Source organism: Cyprinus carpio, chromosome A3, assembly GCF_018340385.1.
Source record: "Cyprinus carpio isolate SPL01 chromosome A3, ASM1834038v1, whole genome shotgun sequence".
Taxonomy (NCBI): domain Eukaryota; kingdom Metazoa; phylum Chordata; class Actinopteri; order Cypriniformes; family Cyprinidae; genus Cyprinus; species Cyprinus carpio.
In genome coordinates this window covers 32,425,069-32,446,411 of record NC_056574.1, presented here as the reverse complement: position 1 = coordinate 32,446,411, position 21,343 = coordinate 32,425,069, and the positions used below count along the sequence as shown (strand labels likewise).

At 39.6% G+C, this 21,343-nt stretch overlaps 1 protein-coding gene across 5 annotated transcripts in view; it reads right to left on the bottom strand.

The window, feature by feature from the left end:
• LOC109103391 (caskin-2-like) overlaps window positions 1–21,343 on the bottom strand; it is a 56,002-nt gene that overhangs the window by 34,281 nt on the left and 378 nt on the right. For all 5 annotated transcript variants that reach the window (XM_042730588.1, XM_042730593.1, XM_042730610.1 and 2 more), the window contains exons 2-3: window positions 18,146–18,614; window positions 1,222–1,273 (exon numbers count right to left, since the gene is read on the bottom strand). In XM_042730588.1, the coding sequence (XP_042586522.1) occupies window positions 1,222–1,273; window positions 18,146–18,239 (146 nt within the window). In that variant the 5' untranslated portion in view covers window positions 18,240–18,614. The remainder of the gene's footprint in view (window positions 1–1,221; window positions 1,274–18,145; window positions 18,615–21,343) is intronic.

Here is a 21,343-nt window from a genome sequence, read left to right as displayed (position 1 = left end):
AATATGACCTGAATATGTTGCATATTTCAGATCCCAGACAGCCTTTGCCTACACACGGGTGAGTCTATGTACTTTATTCCCATTAATAAGTGATACAGGTTTTTGCATAATTGTGCTACATTCACTCTGACTGAGCTGAGCTCAACTACATCCTTTCGCCCCTTTTCCTGTTTTCCTCTTCTGTCAGTAAGTTTCCATTAAACAGAGAAGTTATATAACAAAACCCGGGTCAGTAGATACCATGGCAACTTAGCAAAACAAAATAAAACTACGTGACTGATGCATTTTGTTCAAACTAAGAGTCGACCGCTTTAAAGACCTGAGACGTCAGCCAATCTAAACCTAGAGTTTATCTTGGATATTTTTTTGTAATCTATTTAAAGTGATTTAATGTCATATAGTGGCAGATTTGTTCACACCAGCCATATATGAAAGCACGGATCAGCACTCCCATAAATCTCCGTCCATCATTCCCTGTTTTTCTCTTGCCTTCCCCATCCGGCCTCAATAATGGCTGTTCGGTGCTTTGTAAACACTCCCATCTAATTTGTTACGGTCCTTATCTGCAAATGGCCATCTCTGACCTCTTGACTGGCCCACCCCCTTTCTCTTCTTTACGACACATAGGTGGTGGGCCACCCAAAAACAAGCACCTAAATGTCACCCGAGTCTCGACTTTAATATATGAAGTCAATGTACCATTTTACAGCCCTGTGAGAGGCCCATCTTATCTCAAAGACACTGTTGACAGAGCACATTTTAATAGACTGTGTGAGCAATGATAGTGGTCCGTTTAAGATGAGACACAGGTAAAGCATCTGGCTGAAAGAATTCAGTCTTACATACACTGATTTTAAGGCTAAGAGCTCATGTCTGTGTGATTCAACAATCAGACTACCTTTGCAACTTTCACATTATTTGATGATTATTTGATGAGCCTCTCATCCTCTGGTCCTTAAACTATGATCTACTAATAATACTGCCAGTACAAAAAAAATATTACCTACCTAACTGTTATTAAACAATGAACCTAGTTAATGTCTGTAGCACCTAAACTTATAGAGTTGCCGGCCTTACAAGTTCTCTGGCAGCTTTTCAAATCTGACCTAAAGGGAAAGTGCTGACTGGCTGCACACTTAAGAATGTCTGTGTTTTGACCTGATAATTATGTTATTGACCTGGTTTGTTATGAGATTCACACACAAAGGTACAATGACTCACCCGTCTGGATCCTGATAGTTGATGTTCAGCCTCTTGGTGGAGCCCAGTAACTCTAAGAAAGAACACAGAACACTAGCGTCAGCTTCACATGAAGACAATCAAGAGACTATGGCTGATATATATATATATACAGAGTGTGCCATAGTGGTTTAGATCTTATAGCAAACTGATACTGATGACTAGAAACAAGCGTGCCGTATGCAACGTAATAAAGACCTTTTATTAATGGCTGTCACCCTCAGTCGATTGAGTTTGAAGTCCTTTCTCCAGCTGTTTTTCTCTTTTACTGAAAGCTCATGGCTGATGTGTCACATGAAGCAAATGAGAGGGCTGTTTGTTCATTCACTGGACTGTTTGGAATGTGTCTGTCTGTATAACCCTGTGAGGTCACAGTGCTCTCAAATAAACCCTCATCAACCTGTATGAACCATCAGGTCTCACGTACAGAAACACTTGCATATTAGCACAACAACTTGTAACTAAAGAGCTGGACAGTTTGAAGAGAGGGGTCTGAAGTGTATGTAGTCCTTGCTAGCTAGTTGCTAATGTGTTGGGTGGTTGCTATAGAAAATGCCACCAGCACTGCAGAAATGAAGAACTACACACTTAAACTTTTAGGTTTGAGTCGCTAGGCAGTTTACATTGGTCTTTCTCTTGAGAGCCCCAGAGGGAGTCTGGGAAGGTCTGGGGACTTCTGGAGATTCCTGTTAGCTTACTAGGAGATACAGGACTAAGTAACGCCGTCTCTTCTTGTGAACAACAAAGGGCACTTCATTAACCTCTGACCTCTGCCTGACCTCACTAGCCAGCTCAGAGGATGTTAAAACTGGCAGGAGGATGGAAAATAATACACAACTCAATAGTGATCTTGGAGTCTTTGATCTTCAGCAATTGTGGCCCTTAAGGGAGACAGTTCTGTCACTGCAACACATGGACGGTGTCTCAAGACCATTAGCCAATATTTCAGTAGCCTGATACAAAGAACTGTTTGCTTCATCCCTCAAAATGAAGACGTCTCAGTGTGGCATGTTTCTTATGCATGTAAATGCTTTCATAAAATTATGCAAGTCTGTAAATATTGGTATTTTTTGCTATTTATCCCCAAAAAACATCTGAAAAACATTTTTTGGACCAAAAAATAAACTCAATTTTTTTTGTCCCTAAGGTTTGTGTCAAAAACCTACTTGGCTACCATGGCTGGTTTGTTCAAATAATATATGGAAATATATGGAGAATACAAATACAAAACAAAACAAATATATGACAATTTTTTTAGCTATGCCACACAGCCTTAACACTTGGAAATGTGGGCTGAATTATTTTCCAAGCTAAATGATTATATCATGTTTTTCAATCTAAATGGATTGTTTTAAAGCTTTCATTTTGTATTTCCAGATCCTTCCCCAGTAATGGCAGAACAATTTAACCAGACCACAGGAACGTCACAGAAACCCACAGTGTCCGTCTAAAAGTGAATCAGTGTTTGTATTCCCAGTTCGAAAAGGTCAAAGTTCAAGACAGTGAGGGCACTGGGGTAGAATGGGACCTAGAATGCAGACACTGGATACACCCATGATGTGGAGTCAGAGTGACGATCCATCGGTCGTCCTTATTATGAAGCTGTCACAGCCATGAGTGACCAAACCACAAAAAAAACCTTTGAAGTGAAGCTCTATAACCTTAATGCACAGGAGCAGTTCATTGACATGGTCTCAGTGGAACCTAGTTACCTTCCACACATAATGAGAGGCTTTGAAGTAAAGCAAGGGCTCTTCCTTATGGATGGAAAACCTAAGGAATTTAATGATTTAGGTTGAGATTGTGATTCCACTTAAAAATCCATTAACGACTGTTATAGTACTTTTGAGAGAGCTGATTTGTATCTGACTAATTTACTTAAAAATAACCTGCTAAAAGGAGTCATTTGTTTATGAACCTGATTACGCTGGTCATACTAAAAACGTTCATCTGCAAAACATTTATTCAAGTTATTTTTAATGCAGTTTATGAGCAAGAAAAAGCACCTCCTCTTTGGTTACCACGCTGGTAAGCCTTAAAATAACTACTTATTTTTTTTATGCTAAAACTGGCAAGCATAAAGCAGAATGGGTTTTCCACCACAAGAAGGCATTTGGCCGTTTTGTTCAACTCTGCACAATCAAGGATTTAGTTGAACTGTAAAGCCGACTTTAGTTTCTGTGGAATGAAGCTTGTAAACTTGAGTCTTTAAAAAAAAAAGAAAGAAAGAAAGAAAGAAAACACTAAATTTAGGCAACCACTGCTTATATCAAAAATACACAATTATATGTTCAACTTCAAAAGAGCAGCCAACGCCTTTCACTACTATAACTGACAATGCAATGGAGCCAAGCTGAAGCCAAAGAAAATGCAAGGCTCATGATTTTACTCTAGCTCTGGTAGTGGAGTCACACAGATAGATTGTGCTCCATCTGAAACGAGCAATGAGCACTGCCATATTAAAATATGACATTTCAAAAATTCTATTTAATCTGCACAGGTATTCAAGCCAAAATTGATATGGTCCCTACATATAAGACACGTAAGGCTGAGCTTTGCTGTATACAATAAGAAACTTACAGACAGGATTATAAATGAGAGCCTTGTTACTGATGAGTTGCGCTAATAACTAAGTGGTTAAAGTTGGTAACCGACAGGTCTGTTTGAGAACAAAACATCAATTTGGTTTGTTTAGTTAGAGTACACTTTAAAAAGTGGTCTTGGTTTGGGTACATGTGTTCTCTTATTGGAACTCACTGAAATAAACCATTATTGATGATGAAATTGGCATCTAAGCATGGCAGTATCGCTGCAAAGTGAGGTATAGATTGCTAGTTTACAAATCATAAATATAAATTTTTGTCAAAGTTGTGCAACATGGGGGGATTCGAACTCGGGACACACAAAGCACAACAGCTCTACATGTTGATGCACTGCCCACAAAGCTACTGGTGCCAACAACTTTTTGTAATTTAAGGTATGTCCAAAATCTCAACAAAACATCATGGCAGCTGGAAAGGCCATCCCACCTTTCAAGAGCCAATCTCAGAGGCGCCCAAATCCTGCTTTTGGAGGGCCACTCTAGCCCCAGTTAAACGAGAGGCAGGTGTGTTTGGAAATGTTGGAAATTAACTCTGCAGGACATTGGCCCTCCAGGAGCAGGACTGGAACCCCTTGTACTATTTGGTAATTTGGTAATGGTCCTGTTTTGGAGAAGATTTTGAAGAATCCTATAGTTCCCTATTCAGGAAGCTGTGCTTGCATTCACAGCAACTGTATCCTACAAACTGTCAACTAGTGCGGCTTTGATCCTTGAGCTGAATGTCTGATGTTTGATTTCTATACATCGGCTCCTTCCTGCACACCAAATCACCCTGAGCAGTCGTGACCACTGAAACAATGGCTCAATGGCTGACGACCTTCCTCTTCGGTAATGACTACTCAAGAAACTTCTTGATTAAACAAAAAGAAAGCAGGGGTGGACTACCTAGCATCTGTGGCCATATCAAAAGTTTGAGGCCTGAAGAATTTCAGCAGAAAGTCAGAAGTGGCAGATTCCAGGAAGTCCACAGTTCCATTCCAGTCCTCTTGACCTGACAACAGAACGCCTGCAGTACGGGGAGATTACGTGTTTGGAGAAAGAGAATCACACTTCCCCTGGTCCTCTTATCGGCTGTGTAAATGAAGCTGGCGACAGCTACCACTCTGGATTTTTGTACCATATCAGAGCTGAGAAACTGACTGGCTGACTAGGCTGTTTCAGAGCCCTGCTATGCTAATACAATGGTGCGAGGAGATGCCCCACCAAGATAACTAAATTGCAAAAAACAAGTACACTACTTGGGCAAAAGTGTGTGGACTGTGTTATTGTAGCTACAAGTAGGCAAATTCTTGCAGCCATGTAAATAATATGCTCAACAAGAACATAAACGTGGTGTTTGGGTGCACATCTGTTGGCTGTTTCCTTAGCACTTGTTGGATTATGTCATAGGAAGCATGAGATCATGGGAAGCAGGAATTAGGCTTTCTCTAAAGAGTCCTAGACTGTGCTTTAGGTAACATTCACGTCCTGTCATCAAGACTTCCTCTGGCACTTAACTGAACACCTGGGCTCTTTTCCACATCTACAGACAGGAATCTTAGACTCTGATCAGGGCAAACGCACCATCCCTTTCAAACTCTTTCTCTTATCCAGTCTTAAATTACATAATGACACCAAATTCCAACCCATCTTCATCATTTTGCTCATCATTCCGGCTCTTGACATGGATTTGTAATGCGCACATAGTTTCCACAGCGAGAGACAGGGTGGCACAGCACACTTCTGCTCCAGCAGGCAAAGACAAACCCATCTGAGTTCACCTACCATGTCTTTGGTGGTCTTCTTTGTTTACACGTTGTTTTCTGCATGGAAGTATTCACTTCCCTTTGTGAGCCACTTTTCCGGTTTGTGCCATCCCAAACCAGAGGCGAAGGGGGTTGGGATTCTGCAAAGGCGGAGGAATTGTTCGAGAGGGGACGAAGGGTGCAAAAGCAAGTGTGACCCTTGGCGAGATTAGGTGGGGGGTCTGTTGACACAGGCCCCATCGAAAGCAGCCAGGCTTTCAAGGACTTAGGATAGGCCCCTTATTGCACTTCCTTCCCTAGACCATTGTTCCAAAAAGTAAAATCACTTAGACTATTGTGTCCATTCGGTCCTTCCCAGTAAAACACTTCCAAGTCTCCATACAGAGGGTGAGAAGATCTCCTGGTAAGGTCACTCAAAAAACGCTTTTGCTCCTAGTTTTAATACATGTGCTGTGGCACTTAACATCTAGGTCTTGGATTGTTTTATGGATGTTCCCTGTGTCATGACACAAAATTGCCACTGTGACATTTCTGGTTTAAAACTCAACAGCAAAAAACAGTCTAGGGAAGTTAGATCTGATTCTGTAAAACACCTCCGTTTTAATGTCCATCACCATCCATCTCAATAAATTGGTTCAATGTTTTGTTCGTCTCATCACTTACAGTGCTCATGGATGTCTCTACACTCCATTTTATATGCTTCAAAATGTTTTAGCAGAACATTCAATACACACTTACCCCAGCAGTTCCCATGAGATGATTACTGAAGCAAAACAGGCAACAATGCTTGTGAACAGAGATAAAGGTGAACAACTGGCCCAGCTCACAGTGCTTGTTGTTTAGGAGGGATGGCAGACCTTTCACATCCTTAAACCTCTCCACACTGGAATGCAGAGACTCACGTCAGCCTGTTCTCAAGACCCCTGATGAAGCCCTGATAACAGGGACGTCAGGTTCTCCATGAGAGATAAAGCCAGTCTTTATCTGTGTAATATCTGTCTTTCCAGTATTGTAGGTCATGAACATTGCATGCTATAATCAAACCTCCAGACTGCAACTAAAATGACTACAACTGCGACAAAAAAAACTAATATATGTGACCATAATTTAAAACCCAGTCGCCAATGGTGACAGTCAGGAAAACACTTTTGTCAGATCTGAAAAGGAACTGTTTGTTAGTTAGTTCCAGTGTTTCCTATAGCACTAACAAAACCCTAAGCCTAGTGTTTTGGGCACCCCTAGATGACATTACCCCTAAACCACCAACTATTTCGCACTATTCTGTAATTTGCCAACTATAACGTTTGATTTTATGAGGCAAAGGCTCATTTTACTTGAATCTGGAACCTTGGGAATGTCAGCAGTGATGTCTGGGAAGAGTCAAGAGTGCTCAACCTATGATTGACGGAGATACGGAAGATCGATTAGCATTGAGTTTGAAGAGAGGGGCAGGATATGTACAGAGTTCATCCTGCCCTGCTGCTGAGGTTTGGGATGCCCTTGCCTGCTCGAGGTTAAGAATCACAGTGTGTAAATAAATAATCGTTGCAGATGGGCCCAGAGGAGCATGTGGTCACACGTGCAGCCAACTCAAACACACCACAGAGCACACGCATCAGAGTCCTCTGAAAAAAGGCTAAAGTTCTTACTTAAACAGGGACAGAAAGTTCACGCTAAGGGCCACTACTTACGATTGGTTAGTTTAAGGGGAGTTTCCACTAAGGAGGCAAGGGAGGCAGTGACTTCTCAAAAAAAAAAAAAGGGATGAGAAAATAATCCACAGTACAAAAATAACACAAACCCTAAAAGTACATTTAAGTTAGAGATGATCTCAGTGCTCAAAGGTGAAAGGTTGAGCGCGATTTAACACCAAAGCCCCAAGCTTAGGAAACAACAACTTCCAATGGCTTTTGTGGAAGAGTGTTTAAACTCATTCCATGCTGGCGAGCCAATGCTAAAACAAACAAATCAAATGACCGTTGGCCTTTTTCAACACAATGTAAAAGTTCAACGTCTGATCATTCTCTGAAACTGAAAAAGGGAAAAGTCCGGCACAATCATTACCTTCTCAGTGAAGCCTCTCATGTTATTACAAACCCCTTTATTGCAAATGCCAACGTAATTTACAATGATTCAATTTGTTTTCAAGCTCAGACCGTTCTGTGTTAGATTGTGTTGCACAGCTGCAGCATCCAATTTCACCAAAAGCCATCCGTGAGATCTAGTCCTGAATGCAGAGAGGAAAGTAACAGAATTCACATTCGGCCACGCCTTCAACTTTAAACACGAAGGCTGCATTTTTTGTAATGGCAGCAAGTCACAAAACATTTCAAAAAGCGCTGCCATTCTATGGAGAGATTGTGGCTGCCTGTCGATGCCAAGGACTGGATCTGAGGCCTCTGGAAGCCTATGCATATCCAAACCAAACACATTCCATGTTTTTATGTCCTGAAGAAACCAATCCTGGTTTCCCTTTAAAGTCGGATAATCTCTGGAGACGGAGGAAGTCAATCCTGTGCTAATAAATCAGTAATGGAAGTCTGCTGGTGTGCTAACTGTGCGTATGACAGATTTCCCACCTACGAGTCTCAGGGTGTCTGTTGTGTCAGCGAAGTCGTGCCGTCACAGGCCAAGCGGTGCAGTTAATGGACAAGTCTGTGACTGTGCTGCGGTCAGGCTTTGTCACAGAGGACAGAGAGGAGCACGAGATACGCTTTCATCTTCGTGCCAAATGACGGGGTCTGGCAGCTGTGGGGCCGCCGCTGGGAGAGCAGAGATGAGGCCCTGAGACTCACAAGAGAGCCAAACACTTTTTTTTCCTGGTTAAACAACCATAAATTCCCTGATGGATAGGTCGTCTGAGAATACATACATGCTGAAAGCAGATTTTCAAAGAACTCAAATGCCTGACATTCATAAAGTTATACACATTTCATTCATTCCAAAAATGGCCAATTCTCATTTAAAAAGATGAATGACTTAAACCGCTGTCAGTTCATTTAACACAGTGTACCATAGTTAAATCCATTAGGCAGATTCTCCCCAAACATCAGCATGGAAAATATGGGAAAAAAATTTTTTCTAGGGCTGCTGATGAGGTGTTTCTACATGTTTCGGAAGAGTAGACCCATGACATTTGATGAAAAAATATCACTGAGTCAAGGAAATTTTCTTGCTGTGCCAAATGAGAAAAACACTTCTCAACTGCTTCATGACAAAAGGTTGCTTTAATTATATGAGTGCAAGAGCTCAAAAACTACACTTTGATGAGTAAAGTGCAAACAGGCTATGAAGCTAGTAATACAACAAACCACAGCTGTGAAGTGCAGCCTGTCAAGACAGAGGAAAATAAGAGCCTGTCATTCTAAATTATGTGAAAGTGTTACAGTTGCTTTTCCAAACCAACACTTTGGATAAGAATGTTGAATAAAATTTTTTAGAAGGGCTGAACTTTGTTTTCATTAATATTTGTAATGGCACAAACCACCATCCAGATCACTGGTGCAAGGTTGTGCCAGTGTCCACAAGGGGAATGCATTTCAGCTAGGATTAAAACAAGCGGTAATTTCCTCCTGCCGCTTCCTATTATGTCTCAAGAACAGCAACAGGAGAAGGGGAGATTATTCAACAAGAGGGAAACATCTGTTTCAGCCATGGGTTGTCCCGTTACAGCCAGCACATCAGGAAAACTGCATCGGTGGCATGTGAGAATAAGCTGAAAACAACACTCCAGGTTCAGTAATTGATCTTGAATCTGCAACATTTATTGCATTTGTGTGCAACTGATCCAGGATCCATTTCTGACTATTAAGCATTGATGTGAAATAATGTATCTTCAATTAGCTGGAACTTCACAGATCATGTTGTCAAGAATTGTGGTATTTCAGGAGACATACAGTGCAATCCCTCGAATTATTGCCAAAATAAAGTCGTTAATAACACAGTTTTGAGGCAGTCTTTACTTATAGCCACTGCTTTAAGTTTTGAAACCATGTCGTTTTGATCTTTTTGATATTTTTTTTGTATTGTGACATTTTCATGACAAATAAGCACATTTTCAAAGAGCATAGCCAAAATAAGGTTAAATGCAAAGCAAGATTATAGCAGAGGCTGTGTAACATGCAAATGATCAGTGCTCTGAATGTGGGTGTGTGTGATACACATGGACAAGGCAAAAAGTCAAAGTTTGAGTGCTGAGCAGCAGTAAAACCACGGCAGGCCTGTTTTGGTGTGACTTCTCTCAATCCAGCATTAACGGTTTGTTGATTCAGCAGAACATTCAATGTGTCATTTCAGCACAGGTGACCACACTGATGATGATTATGATGTAGGAAGAGACAAAGAACTGCTGACAATGTGGTGCATGATAATGTGGAGATGGTTTAGCATGCATTGCCAGTAGACATTAAGCTTACACTTTTATCCAACTTGACTAACAGTTTAGATATTACTGGTTTAGTCCTCCAGGAGTAACCTGCACTTAAAGGGATACTCGACCCCAAAATGAAATTTTTTTTCATTAATCACTTACCCCCATGTCGTTCCAAACCTGTAAAAGCTCCGTTCATCTTCGGAACACAATTTAAGATATTTTGGATGAAAACCGGGAGGCCTGTGACTGTCCCATAGACTGCCAAGTAAGTAACAATGTCAAGGTCCAGGAAAGGAATGAAAGTCGTGGTCAGAATACTCCATCTGCCATCAGACATGCAATCTGGGTTATATGAAGCGACGGGAACACTTTTTGTAAGCGAAGAAACAAAAATAACAACTTTATTCAACAATTCCTTTGTCAACAGTCTCCTCTGTGTCTCTCCATATCACCGTATGCTGCGTATGCTCTTCTGTATCATCCACGCCACAAGGATGCACTGTTTTCTTTCAAATCAAACAGCGTATCTTTTATGGACCTTGACACTGTTATTTATTTGGCAGTCCATGGGACAGTCACAGGCCTCCAGGTTTTCATCCAAAATATCTTAAATTGTGTTCCAAAGACAAACAAAGCTTTTACAGGTTTGGAACCACATGGAGGTAAGAGATTAATGACAAAATTTTCATTTTGGGGTGGAGTGTCCCTTTAAGTGTCTTCAACAAGGGTGTAATGATGATAGCTCATCATAATTTCAAATCTGCAAACTTAAAGTTACCAGCTCCGGTTTTGGTTACTATTACATAAGCTTCACTGTGTGTAAAATTAGTAGCATGCAACTGTCAAATGCATTTTAATTTCGAGATATATCATGATTTCTGTCATATTTCGCCCACAATTATATTCAGTTTAAAAAAAAAATTGTTTTGTGATATTTTCATGACAAATAAGCACAGCGAAGCTGAATTTCTTGTTTCTATTAACTCCTATTCAAAGTATTATAAAGATATTTATACTGTACATCTGTATATTTATACTGTACCACAGCACACCATAATATATGTTGTAATTCATTTAATTTATTCATTTTTATTATTTTTTAAGTATTATAGTAACATAAGGATTTTTTTCTTTCTCTCTTTCTTTTGATTTTGGGGTTAAAACTATTGTTGTACTACTTTTTTTAGAATGCTTACAGCAGCATAAACTGTTATTCAACACCACACACACAGGAACCAGCTACTCATTTTGTTCTCAGGATGAAAAGGAAATTCACACCCCACGCTTTGTTCAGAAAGGCCCTTTTCCTCCTATCCCAAACTTTCATTGGTTTACCCAGAATCCACTCCCACTCTATTCCACTGAGATCATGTGCTGCTCACATGTGATTGACTGTATCCGTCTGAGATACGCAGGCTCTGCAGGAGATAAGGTGACAGATTAACAGCAGCAGTGCTGCCTAGAGCGGTTCTCCTGCCGTATCTGTGCTTTGGCTCACGTCTGTTCATCACCATTTGAAAAGAGCTGGAGCATTTCCATGCCTCCTGTTAAGACACTTTAAAGAGCCCATAAAAACAAAATTAGTGTTTTGTGGCTTTTAGTCCACATCTATTAGCTTTGAGGTCAGCTTACGCTAGAGTGGTTTTTGAAGTAAAAAAAAAAAACTCCTTTTGGAAATCAGCTGCTTGTTCGAAGGGGTGTACACACTTTTTTGTTGAATTAAAATATATAAGAAAGAGAAGAATTAAATAGCATTTGAAAATATTATTTTATACTAAACATCACTAGAATTTATATAAATGTCTCAGAAATTAGCAGCATTTAACCAAATTTCATATTTTATAAAGTTATGATAAATATTAGAATGAGATTTTATATATCACTAGAAAAACAATGTCAAATTAAAGTTGATTAATTAAAAAACAATGAATCATTTCTCAATGCTTCCTGATACTTTCAAGTAATTGAGTTTATTATTTCAGTTCACTAACGCGTAAAGCTATAAATACAATTTTACCAAAAGAGTTATGTAACATTATGTCACGCAACAACACTTCTCAGTGGGAAAAGTTTTTTAAACAGCTACTGTCACATTAATTAAGCAATATCACAAGAGGAATGGCTTAAACACTGAATGAATCGGTTGAGTAAATGATTCAATGACTCACTCATAAAGAACAGAAGGTGTTATAAAGGTCATAAAGGTCAATTGTTGCCATCAAATGGTGTGATAAGTCTCAATGCTGCTGGACTGCTACATCAAAACTCTTGGAACTCTCAACCAATCAAATTCGAGGACCGAAACATATTTCAGAATAACAAAAAATATAGCTCAATTAGTAATGCTGCGTGTTGTTGTTGCTCCACCAATCAAGATAATGCCATTATCGCATCATTGTCTCTACTAGAACATACTGCACAGTGCAGTACACTAGTATGATGTTGCAAGGTTCACTGCGCCATCCTCTGCAGCTCCACGTCTGTCGCAGCACAGAACGTCTTGCGGTACCTATTAAATGCATTCATTCAAACTCCATCAGAGGACACAGAGAGCGATGTGAGGCATACATTCCCTCAAGCTGACATCATCTCTCCTATTCTTGTGCATTTTTTCCCTCTCATTCAAAGTTCAGAGTGCTATGTCACAGCCTGGACAATAGTTGGCACGCTCAGAAAAGGAAGAATGCTAGAAAAATATCTGTGGAATACTATTAAGCTCCAGCTCCAGCTCAAGGCAGCTGCATACAGTGTTCTGAGGTAACACTGACCCTTTTTCCACATGTACTACCAGATTCTGCTCCTGCATTCCTGTGTAGAAAAGAAACGTGGCGTAGTCACGCACAGCCATGCTCCTATGCGGCAGGGCTTAGGCATTAATTGACTGCAGTGTTATGAAGCTCTGCTGGGGTCTTACTGAGAGCTGTGTGCACTTATAGTAACTTTCCATTCCTAAACACAGCCAAAAAACCAGGCTTACTGCAAGCTGTTTGTGCATGTAAGCTAAACTGCAGCAAAGCGGAGCTTGAGGCACACAGTGTTCTCTGGTTTATTCAGAGTTATTCTGGCCTCAGGCAAGACTGTAGTTCTCTTCCGAGTACAAATCATCTGTGTCAGGAAGATAACGTTTGATACTCAATCACAGGCAGAAAACAATTACAGTAATCTCAGAACGTATCTGTGACATGCCAAAAACTGCATCTGTGTGTCTGACGGACACAACCAATGCAGGATAAGGAGATAAGACCCCCACAGAAAATAAACAGTGCATGGGTCACACACAAACAGGACGATTTCAGCCATTCAACTCTTCAGTTTGAATGCTGATGTACTATTTTCAGAATGTTATTTAGTATTATTTCAGGACATTGACACATTTAATGTAGAGGTCACAACAGGGTCACTTCTTTTTTCTGAAATTCTCAGGAAAAAAAGACATTTTTGAAAGTGGTTTTGTCAATAAATCTTTCATGATCTTTTATCAGATATTACACAGTACTGTTCAAAACTTTTTTTTAAGACATCAGCTTTCATTGAGCAAAGACATTAAACTGATAAAGGCATTTAAAATGTTTCAAAAGATTATCTTTTCAAATAAATGATGTTCCCTTGAGCTTTCTTTTCAAGAATCCTGAAAAAAAATGCATCATCATGGTTTCCATAAAAACTGTTAAGCAATCGTTTTCAACATTAATAATAATCAGAAATCTTCCTTGTGCAGCAAATCAGCAAATTAGAATGGTTTCTGAAGGACACTGTGACACTGGAGTAATGCTGAAAATTCAGCTTTGATCACAAGAACAAGTTAATTATTAAAAACTATATTTTAATAGAAAACAGTTCTTTAAATTTTAATATTTAACAATATTACTGTTTTTACTCTTTTTTTTTCTTCCAAAAACATTCAAAAAATCTTTAATTTTGGAATGGTAATGACAGATGTTTTAATTTTTAACATGGATCTAAATGGCTCTTTGGTTCAAATTATCACAGATTGATAATTCAGGTGATAATAGGCGCCTCATATAGGAATATTTCTCATCTTCTGAACAGCACCTGACATGCTCTCAAGATGTTTCTCTTTAGCGAGCCAATTAAAGATTTAGCAGGCTAGTGGCAGACTCGACAGACAACTGCTGTACAGAGACAGAATTTCACAGTCTGTCAAAAGAGGTTTTAACACGTCCTCTTCAATATGTGCCCCCCCTACCAAAATGAGAAAATCTCATTCGTTTCCCCTGCTGCCATTAGTCGTGGTGGGGGATGCTTCATATTAAGAAGCATCCCATAAACATGCAGTTAAACCACTAACTAATGAATGAAAGACCACTACAGTGGCTCCTTTACAGGATCAAATGGATTCATCTGTGACTCTGAGTGCCGTCATTACAAACTGAGAAACCACCACCGGCTGCTTGAGACCCATACAAACATGCGCCCCATCTGGGGGGAAGAATCAAAACCACATTCATTGAAATGAGTATTAAACAAAAGAAACAGCTGATGGGGAACTAGACGAACTTCTGCACCCTGGATGCACCAAGGTGCTGGAGGTTAGCAGTGGGTGGAATGCCAAATCTTATTTTGTAATAAAAACTATAAGGGAATAAAAAAGACAATTGGCTATTTTATTACATTAAATAAAAACGAGGTTATGCCTATTTTTGGATAATCCAGTGAATTAAATACATCACAATGGCACTTCATCTCAGTTCATTCCCTGCAACGAGGATAAACATGCTTTGTGTTGACTACAATGTGCTTTGTGTGGCGAATAACTGGGTGCCAAGAGCACGAAACCATAGAAGTTTAAGAAACATGACTCTCAAACTATAACGACTGTAAATGATACTTCTGCTGATACAAAATTGTTGATTATTGTTATGCATATTGTTGAGCCTGTACAGTGTGTAGAGTCTCCATCTAATGTACACTACAGTTCAAAAGTTTGGGGTCAATAAGATTTTTTTAATGTTTTTGAAATAAGTGTCTTATGCTCACCAAAGCTGCATTTATTTGATTAAAACTGCATTTATTGGACTAACCCAACTGTTAGGTTAAATTTTGACATTAAAATTTTCATGAAACAATCCTGCATTTTTAGTGTAAAAACAGGAATATTGTTTAAATAATATTACATTTTACAATAAATATTTTCTATTTGAGTATATATTAAAATATAATTTATTCCTGTGATCAAAACTGAATTTTCAGCATCATTAATGCGGACTTTAGTGTCACATGATCCTTCAGAAATCAGTCTAATTTGCTGATTTGCTGCTCAACAAACATTTCTGATGTCACTTTAATGTCACTTTTTTAGCAATTTATTGCAATAAAACTTCTAATTTCTTAAAAAAAAAAAAATCTTACTGACCCCAAACTTTTGAACAGTAGTGTGCATTGTGGCCAAACCGGACGTGACACAGCTTTCTACACTGACAGAGGAAACTCTGCATGTACAACTGGATTTTGGATGAAATTTCACGCTGGGTGGAGACACTCAGTAGAAGCAGCAAAAACAGAAATCAAAAAACAAAACACGCCTGTCAGTCACAGGCTGTGACAAAAACTGTTTACATGGCTTTTATTGTCGCTTCATCACATTGTGTCTAGTTCCCTTGAATAACATGTATGCCAACAAACATCCCAGCACTAAAAACAACATAACTTAAAGGATCAAACGTCTGGGATAAAATCTGAAATAACAGAGGATTACACCACAGATTTAACAGGGAGCATTATTACACACACAAACAAATTACTGTACAATCCCACCCAACCTCAAACCTCCATCTGTTATTGAGACAGTGGAAAGAAAAAAAGTTCAGGGAGCAAAAATCCATCCAGCACAATTCAAGTCAGCAGTAGGCGTATATCGGACGTGCTCCTGACTCACCATGAGAACTTTCCACATCCTTAAAATATAAACACAGAGATCTTAAATAGATCTTAAATAGAGATCTTATCATTTAATATGATAAGAAGTGTCCATGTGGGGTCTCTCTTCCACATTTAATCTGTTTGACCACCATCTGGGTCTTCTTCATCGTGATTAATGAGAGTCTGGGATGAAAGCAAACCTGTGCTGGCAGATGTCAAGGGGAGCAGAGCAACGGATGCTTGGATGCAATAGAGGGTGTTGTTTATTGCACAACCTTGATGAGCATGTGTACCAAGCACAAGGTGATGAATTAGTAAAGCTGCGAGTGTGAACAAAGGATCGTGGTTAATCTGAAAGGCTGTGGCGCAGCCCCTCAGGGACTGAGACAAAGCAGCAGGGACGTGGGGCTGAGGCATGCTGGGTAGGCTAGTCAGCTGGCCAGGTCTTCTACAGCGTGAAGGATGAGGGCCACAAAAGCCCGCCACGTGTTAATGACTGTATGAGAGCATTTATGACCCTTAGCGCACTAAAGATGACATTATGGCGCAATTACTCAGCCTGCGTGCCACTCACACAATGGACCAGACAAAAGAGGAGGTTATACACAAGATCGACTCGCGACCTCGTCCTCTCTTGGCTGTGTTATCTGTGCGTGTTTACACACACTTTGGTAAAGAATAGCTGAGGTGGTGCTGGGTTATCAAAGTGACCTCTCGCCGGCCTTGGAAATCAAACCCTGAAGCTTAAGTCCAAACACAAACCCAGCAGTCTATCGTAAAGCGAGAAGTCCTGGTGACCAGGTGACCATATAACAATATGCCTAACGGCACATCTTTACCACAGTAAAAACACTGCAATATTCAGCTTTTAGTGGCATATTGCTTTTACAGCTGTCTTTATATGTTATCACAACAGACTGCGGCATAGAAAAGACCCCATTTCTCTTCTGACGCCTGGCCGTTTGGGAGGTCTTATTGGGGTGGAGCATCTGTCTTCCCCTTTACAGACTCCCACTGGACCACATCACAGAGAACATGGGGTCTTCGTGCTGGAGTTGAACTCTCAGTGTACGGCCATAAAGAGATAAAAGTACAACGCAAACACAGAGTCTGTTGATGTTATCAGGACCCAGTTGGCAAGGTGTTCCAAAGGCCAATCCCGCTGCTCTTACAGACATCACAAACCAGGAGAAACAATACACTTCCAGCAAAGACTAATGCTGGGACTGAGAAAACAGGCATGAATGGGGCTCTCCAAGCAAAAACAAGTCATCACTGATCACCGTTGAGCAGACAAGTGGGTCCTGAACTTTGACTCCCTGAAATAAGCTCTTATCATCAACCAGTGAGATGGAGAGTAAATGGGCCATGTGTCAGTAAATAAGGGCAAATGTGTTCAATCACTGTTCCTAATGACTTATTTGTCATGAATATGTCAACTCTGAATTCTGTGGAAATCGGTGGCGCTTTTTTACAAAGTTTGCCACCCGTTGCATGTTTGTTAATTAAATACCGTGGCTAATTTGATCATGCTTTCAACCATCAATTAACATGCCTGCCCATGTTTAAATGGATAGTTAACCCAACTTTAAAATTATGGCTTTATTGACTTACCATTATTCCAAACCTGCATGACCTTATTTCTTCCATGGAACAAAACAGGAGAATTTCAGCAGATTGTAGCCTAAATATTTCAGTCTGTTCCTCACTTGAAGTTACTGTATGGCTCAAGAGGACAATGAATATAGTGTACAAGCAATATTGATTACTTTTATATGTTTTTTTGGTAATTTAAGGACCTTTACTGCTCCTGATCACCATTTACTTTTACAGTTTGTAAAAAGCAGCATGAACATTCTGCTAAATATCTTCCTTTGTGTTCTATAGAAGAAAAAAAGCCTTACAGGTTTGGAATGACCTGAGGGTCAATAAATTATGACAAATTTCAGAGTTATGTGTGAACTATTCCTTTAAATCCATCTTGCAGAGTATCCCTCACAATTCATGAAGAAAATGTGGAAGAAAAAAAAACTGCACAAACTGTACAGTCATGAGCACCACTGAAGACTATTTCAGAGCAATACATGCACATAGAGAATTTTTTAGGGACATCGCCCAGCCCTAGTCATGGGTATATTAATATTATAATAACAGGATCATTAGCAGAACTAACTGTTCACAGCTCATCTTTTAGCACCCTGGTGGTAGAACAATCGTCAATGAGGGTCTTAAAATGCAAAGATCTTCATGGATACACATTTTGTCAAATGCAGTGATAGGACAGGGAGGAAATGTACTGTTACTCACTGCTTTTGCTGGCTTTGACCTTGGCCAGCAGTTTCTGTGTAGTAGCTAGATCTCCATTCTTGACCGCTTGCAGAAGATCCTGCTCTTTTCCCATGATCTCCACCAGCCAGAACTCCACCAGCGTCCCACAAGAGTCCTGCTCCTCCCTTACACCTCCATACAGCCGCACAACCACGGCATGAACCTATCCCAGAATCCTCTCTTTCGGTAGTGCAACAGTCGGGGAAGGTGACAGCCAGACGTCTGAGGGAACCACGAGCAACCAGATATCAGTGCTTCTCCAACAATCACGGAAGGTCTATTTCGCCTTACAAATTGCCTTCCGGTTTTCCGTTCTCAGTTTCCAGAGCCTTTTCAAGGTAACATAGTCGGTTTTGGTCGCGTGGAGCTCAGTTTCTGGGAATGCAGAGGCCCTGCTGATGTGGTTTAGAAAGCTGAGAAGACTGGAGTGGCACAACCAGACCAAAACCTGAAAAAGGAGTGCAAATCAGCAAGTGGGAGAGAGTAATGCTTAGAACAGAAGCCTACTATGACGCTCCGACAGCAAGCCTTCGAGATCAAATAAAGACTCTTTTCACCTTTTAAACTTGAACAATTCCCTCTCAAGGAAAGGTTAAAGATGCTTCATGCTTAACGGGATAGTTAACACAAAACAGTAAATTCTGTTATTATTTAGTCACCCGCATGTCATTTCAAACCTGTATGACTTTCTTCTGAGGAACAGTATTATAAGAAAATCTATTTCAAATAAATGTTATATTCATCTTTATATTCATCAAAGAATCCTAAAATGTATCACAGTTTTCCAAATTAAAATAGTAGCACAATTATTTTAATATCAATTAAAAAAAAAAAAAAAAAAACGTTTACTGAGCAGTAAATCAGCATATTAGAACATTTTCTGAAGGACCATGTCTGAAGACTGGAGTAATGATGCTGAAAATTCAGCTTTGCATCACTGTAATAAATTATAAATTAAAGAATGCTAAAGTGGGAAACTGTTATTTTAAGTTGTAATAATATTACTGTTTTTACTGTAAATAGATCCAGCCTTGGCAAGCAGAAGAGATTTCTTTTAAAAACAATAAAATATATTACCGAACCCATTATTTTGTATTGTGTATTTTGAACAGTTTTGTCAGTGGGGTTCAAAATAACACTGTCTGGACCCCACTGACGTTTACTGCATGGACAAAAACACTGTTCATGTATGACAGTGTGTCAAGGTCAATAAGTCTCTTAAAATATAAGATAAGTTAAATGTTCAGCCCAAAGCAATGTTAGTTCAGTATGTAAATGTGGTACAATAGTACAACTCCCCGAAAAAATTACTCTCTCACCCCACTTCCATCTTTAATCATTGCGTGTGACAGACATCTGACAAAAGGTGACGAGATTTGCTCAAAAACAGGTGGTAACTATGACAAAGAAAAACACATTTGTCAGTAAAATGTTGCCTATAAGTATGCAACTGCTCATATAAAATGTGTTGGCCAAGCATTCGTATCTGCGTTTACTGTACATGCCTAACCCCAAATATGAGCAGCTGTAGTAGAAGTAATTGCCTTAACATCACTATTTAAAAAACTGCCGACTCTAGTATTCTAAGTCTCAAATAACATTTAAACAAGCCAAAAGAAACATTAGCTAAAAAAACCTTGATGGCATACCATCTCAAACATAGTCTTTACGCGCTGCTGCTTTGTTGCCAAACCAATGTGTGAGTTTCTGAGCCAGGGTGGAGTGCTGTTATGATGGGTTTATAATGTTTTGATTGAACTTTATGAGCTTGTTTACAGATGCTCCTTACTGTGGGGAAAGCCACCGTTCAAAAAAGAAAAGAGGAGGAACAGGACAGGTGAATGTGAAGGTGGATTGAACTGCTTTGACTGATGAAAATATCTCACAAACTGGAATAACAGTTAGACAAGCCCAGGAACTGGCCCTCATGTGTACAAACCATCATTTTGATTTTAGGGATGCAAAAAAATAAACATTGGGTTGCCAGAACCACGAGTCGCTAATCATGGTTGTCTCAAGTACTTCTGGGAAGTTTGTATTTATGAGTTGGGAAGTGGTAATTACAACATCAAGACATTGGTACTGTTCAGATCACTTCGGTCGAAGGAAGATGACAATATAGCAACTCTACAGAAATAAGTCTACTTTTTTAACTCTACTTCTACAATATGACTGATAAACAAAATGCACATTAGGTGTGTTTTTGCTTTATGTTTTTACTCAATTTCGGGAACTGAACCATTATTTCTAGTGTGATTGTACAATTGTATTTTGTACATGCAATTTGTAAATGAAAAAAAACAAACATTACATTTCAACAAATACAGAAGCTGCATCCATTGTGTGTGATATTTTCTCAATATTTTCATCATTACAACTTTGTGGTGGCATTCATGTGCATTTAACTGGTAAATACCATCTTTCTGATATGACTTGAGCCCATTATCAGTTTTATGAAGCGTGATAATTAGGCTGGTTTACGATTAACCTGATCGCTATAAGATGCGGTTCTTAGAGGACGTTTACATCACTGTGTACGGCTGTAGTTGTACTGCTTTAAAAGAAATCAAATTAAAGTCGAAATCTTTCGCCTAAATCGAAAGAATGCTATCAGCATGCTAATTAAAGCACCAAGGTTAAAAACTAGTCCCCCTCACTAATCGGCTGTTGCTGGACAACTCATTTATTAATCTTAGTTCATTTCAACATTTAATAACACGTTGTTAAAATCAAAAGTTCCATGGGGTGAGGGTTGCATACTTCTGGGGCTGTGTTTGACAGTGTGTAACTTCCACTGAGACGGATGGAGATGCCAATAGACGGCTTTCTGCGAGTATTATAGACCTTGAGCTGAACAGACATCTCTGAACACCTACAGGTTCAGTCCCGGAGTAACCTGAGGTTGACCAAGGACGCATTGGTGATTTATCAACTCTTGGGAGGTTTACAACTAGATTCTTTAGGTTAGAAGTCTGGATGTTTACTACACAACCCCTTCAGTCCATACAGTAGGTGTCTGAGCACAGACGTCACATGGGTGCCAAAATAAACAAACAATGATAAATCATATTTATGCACACCATATAAACCAAATAATAGCTGCTGCCGGTTGAAGTTAAAACACATCCATGAGCACACTTTAGACTGTTCAGTTTCTATAGTTGATACATTTGGCAG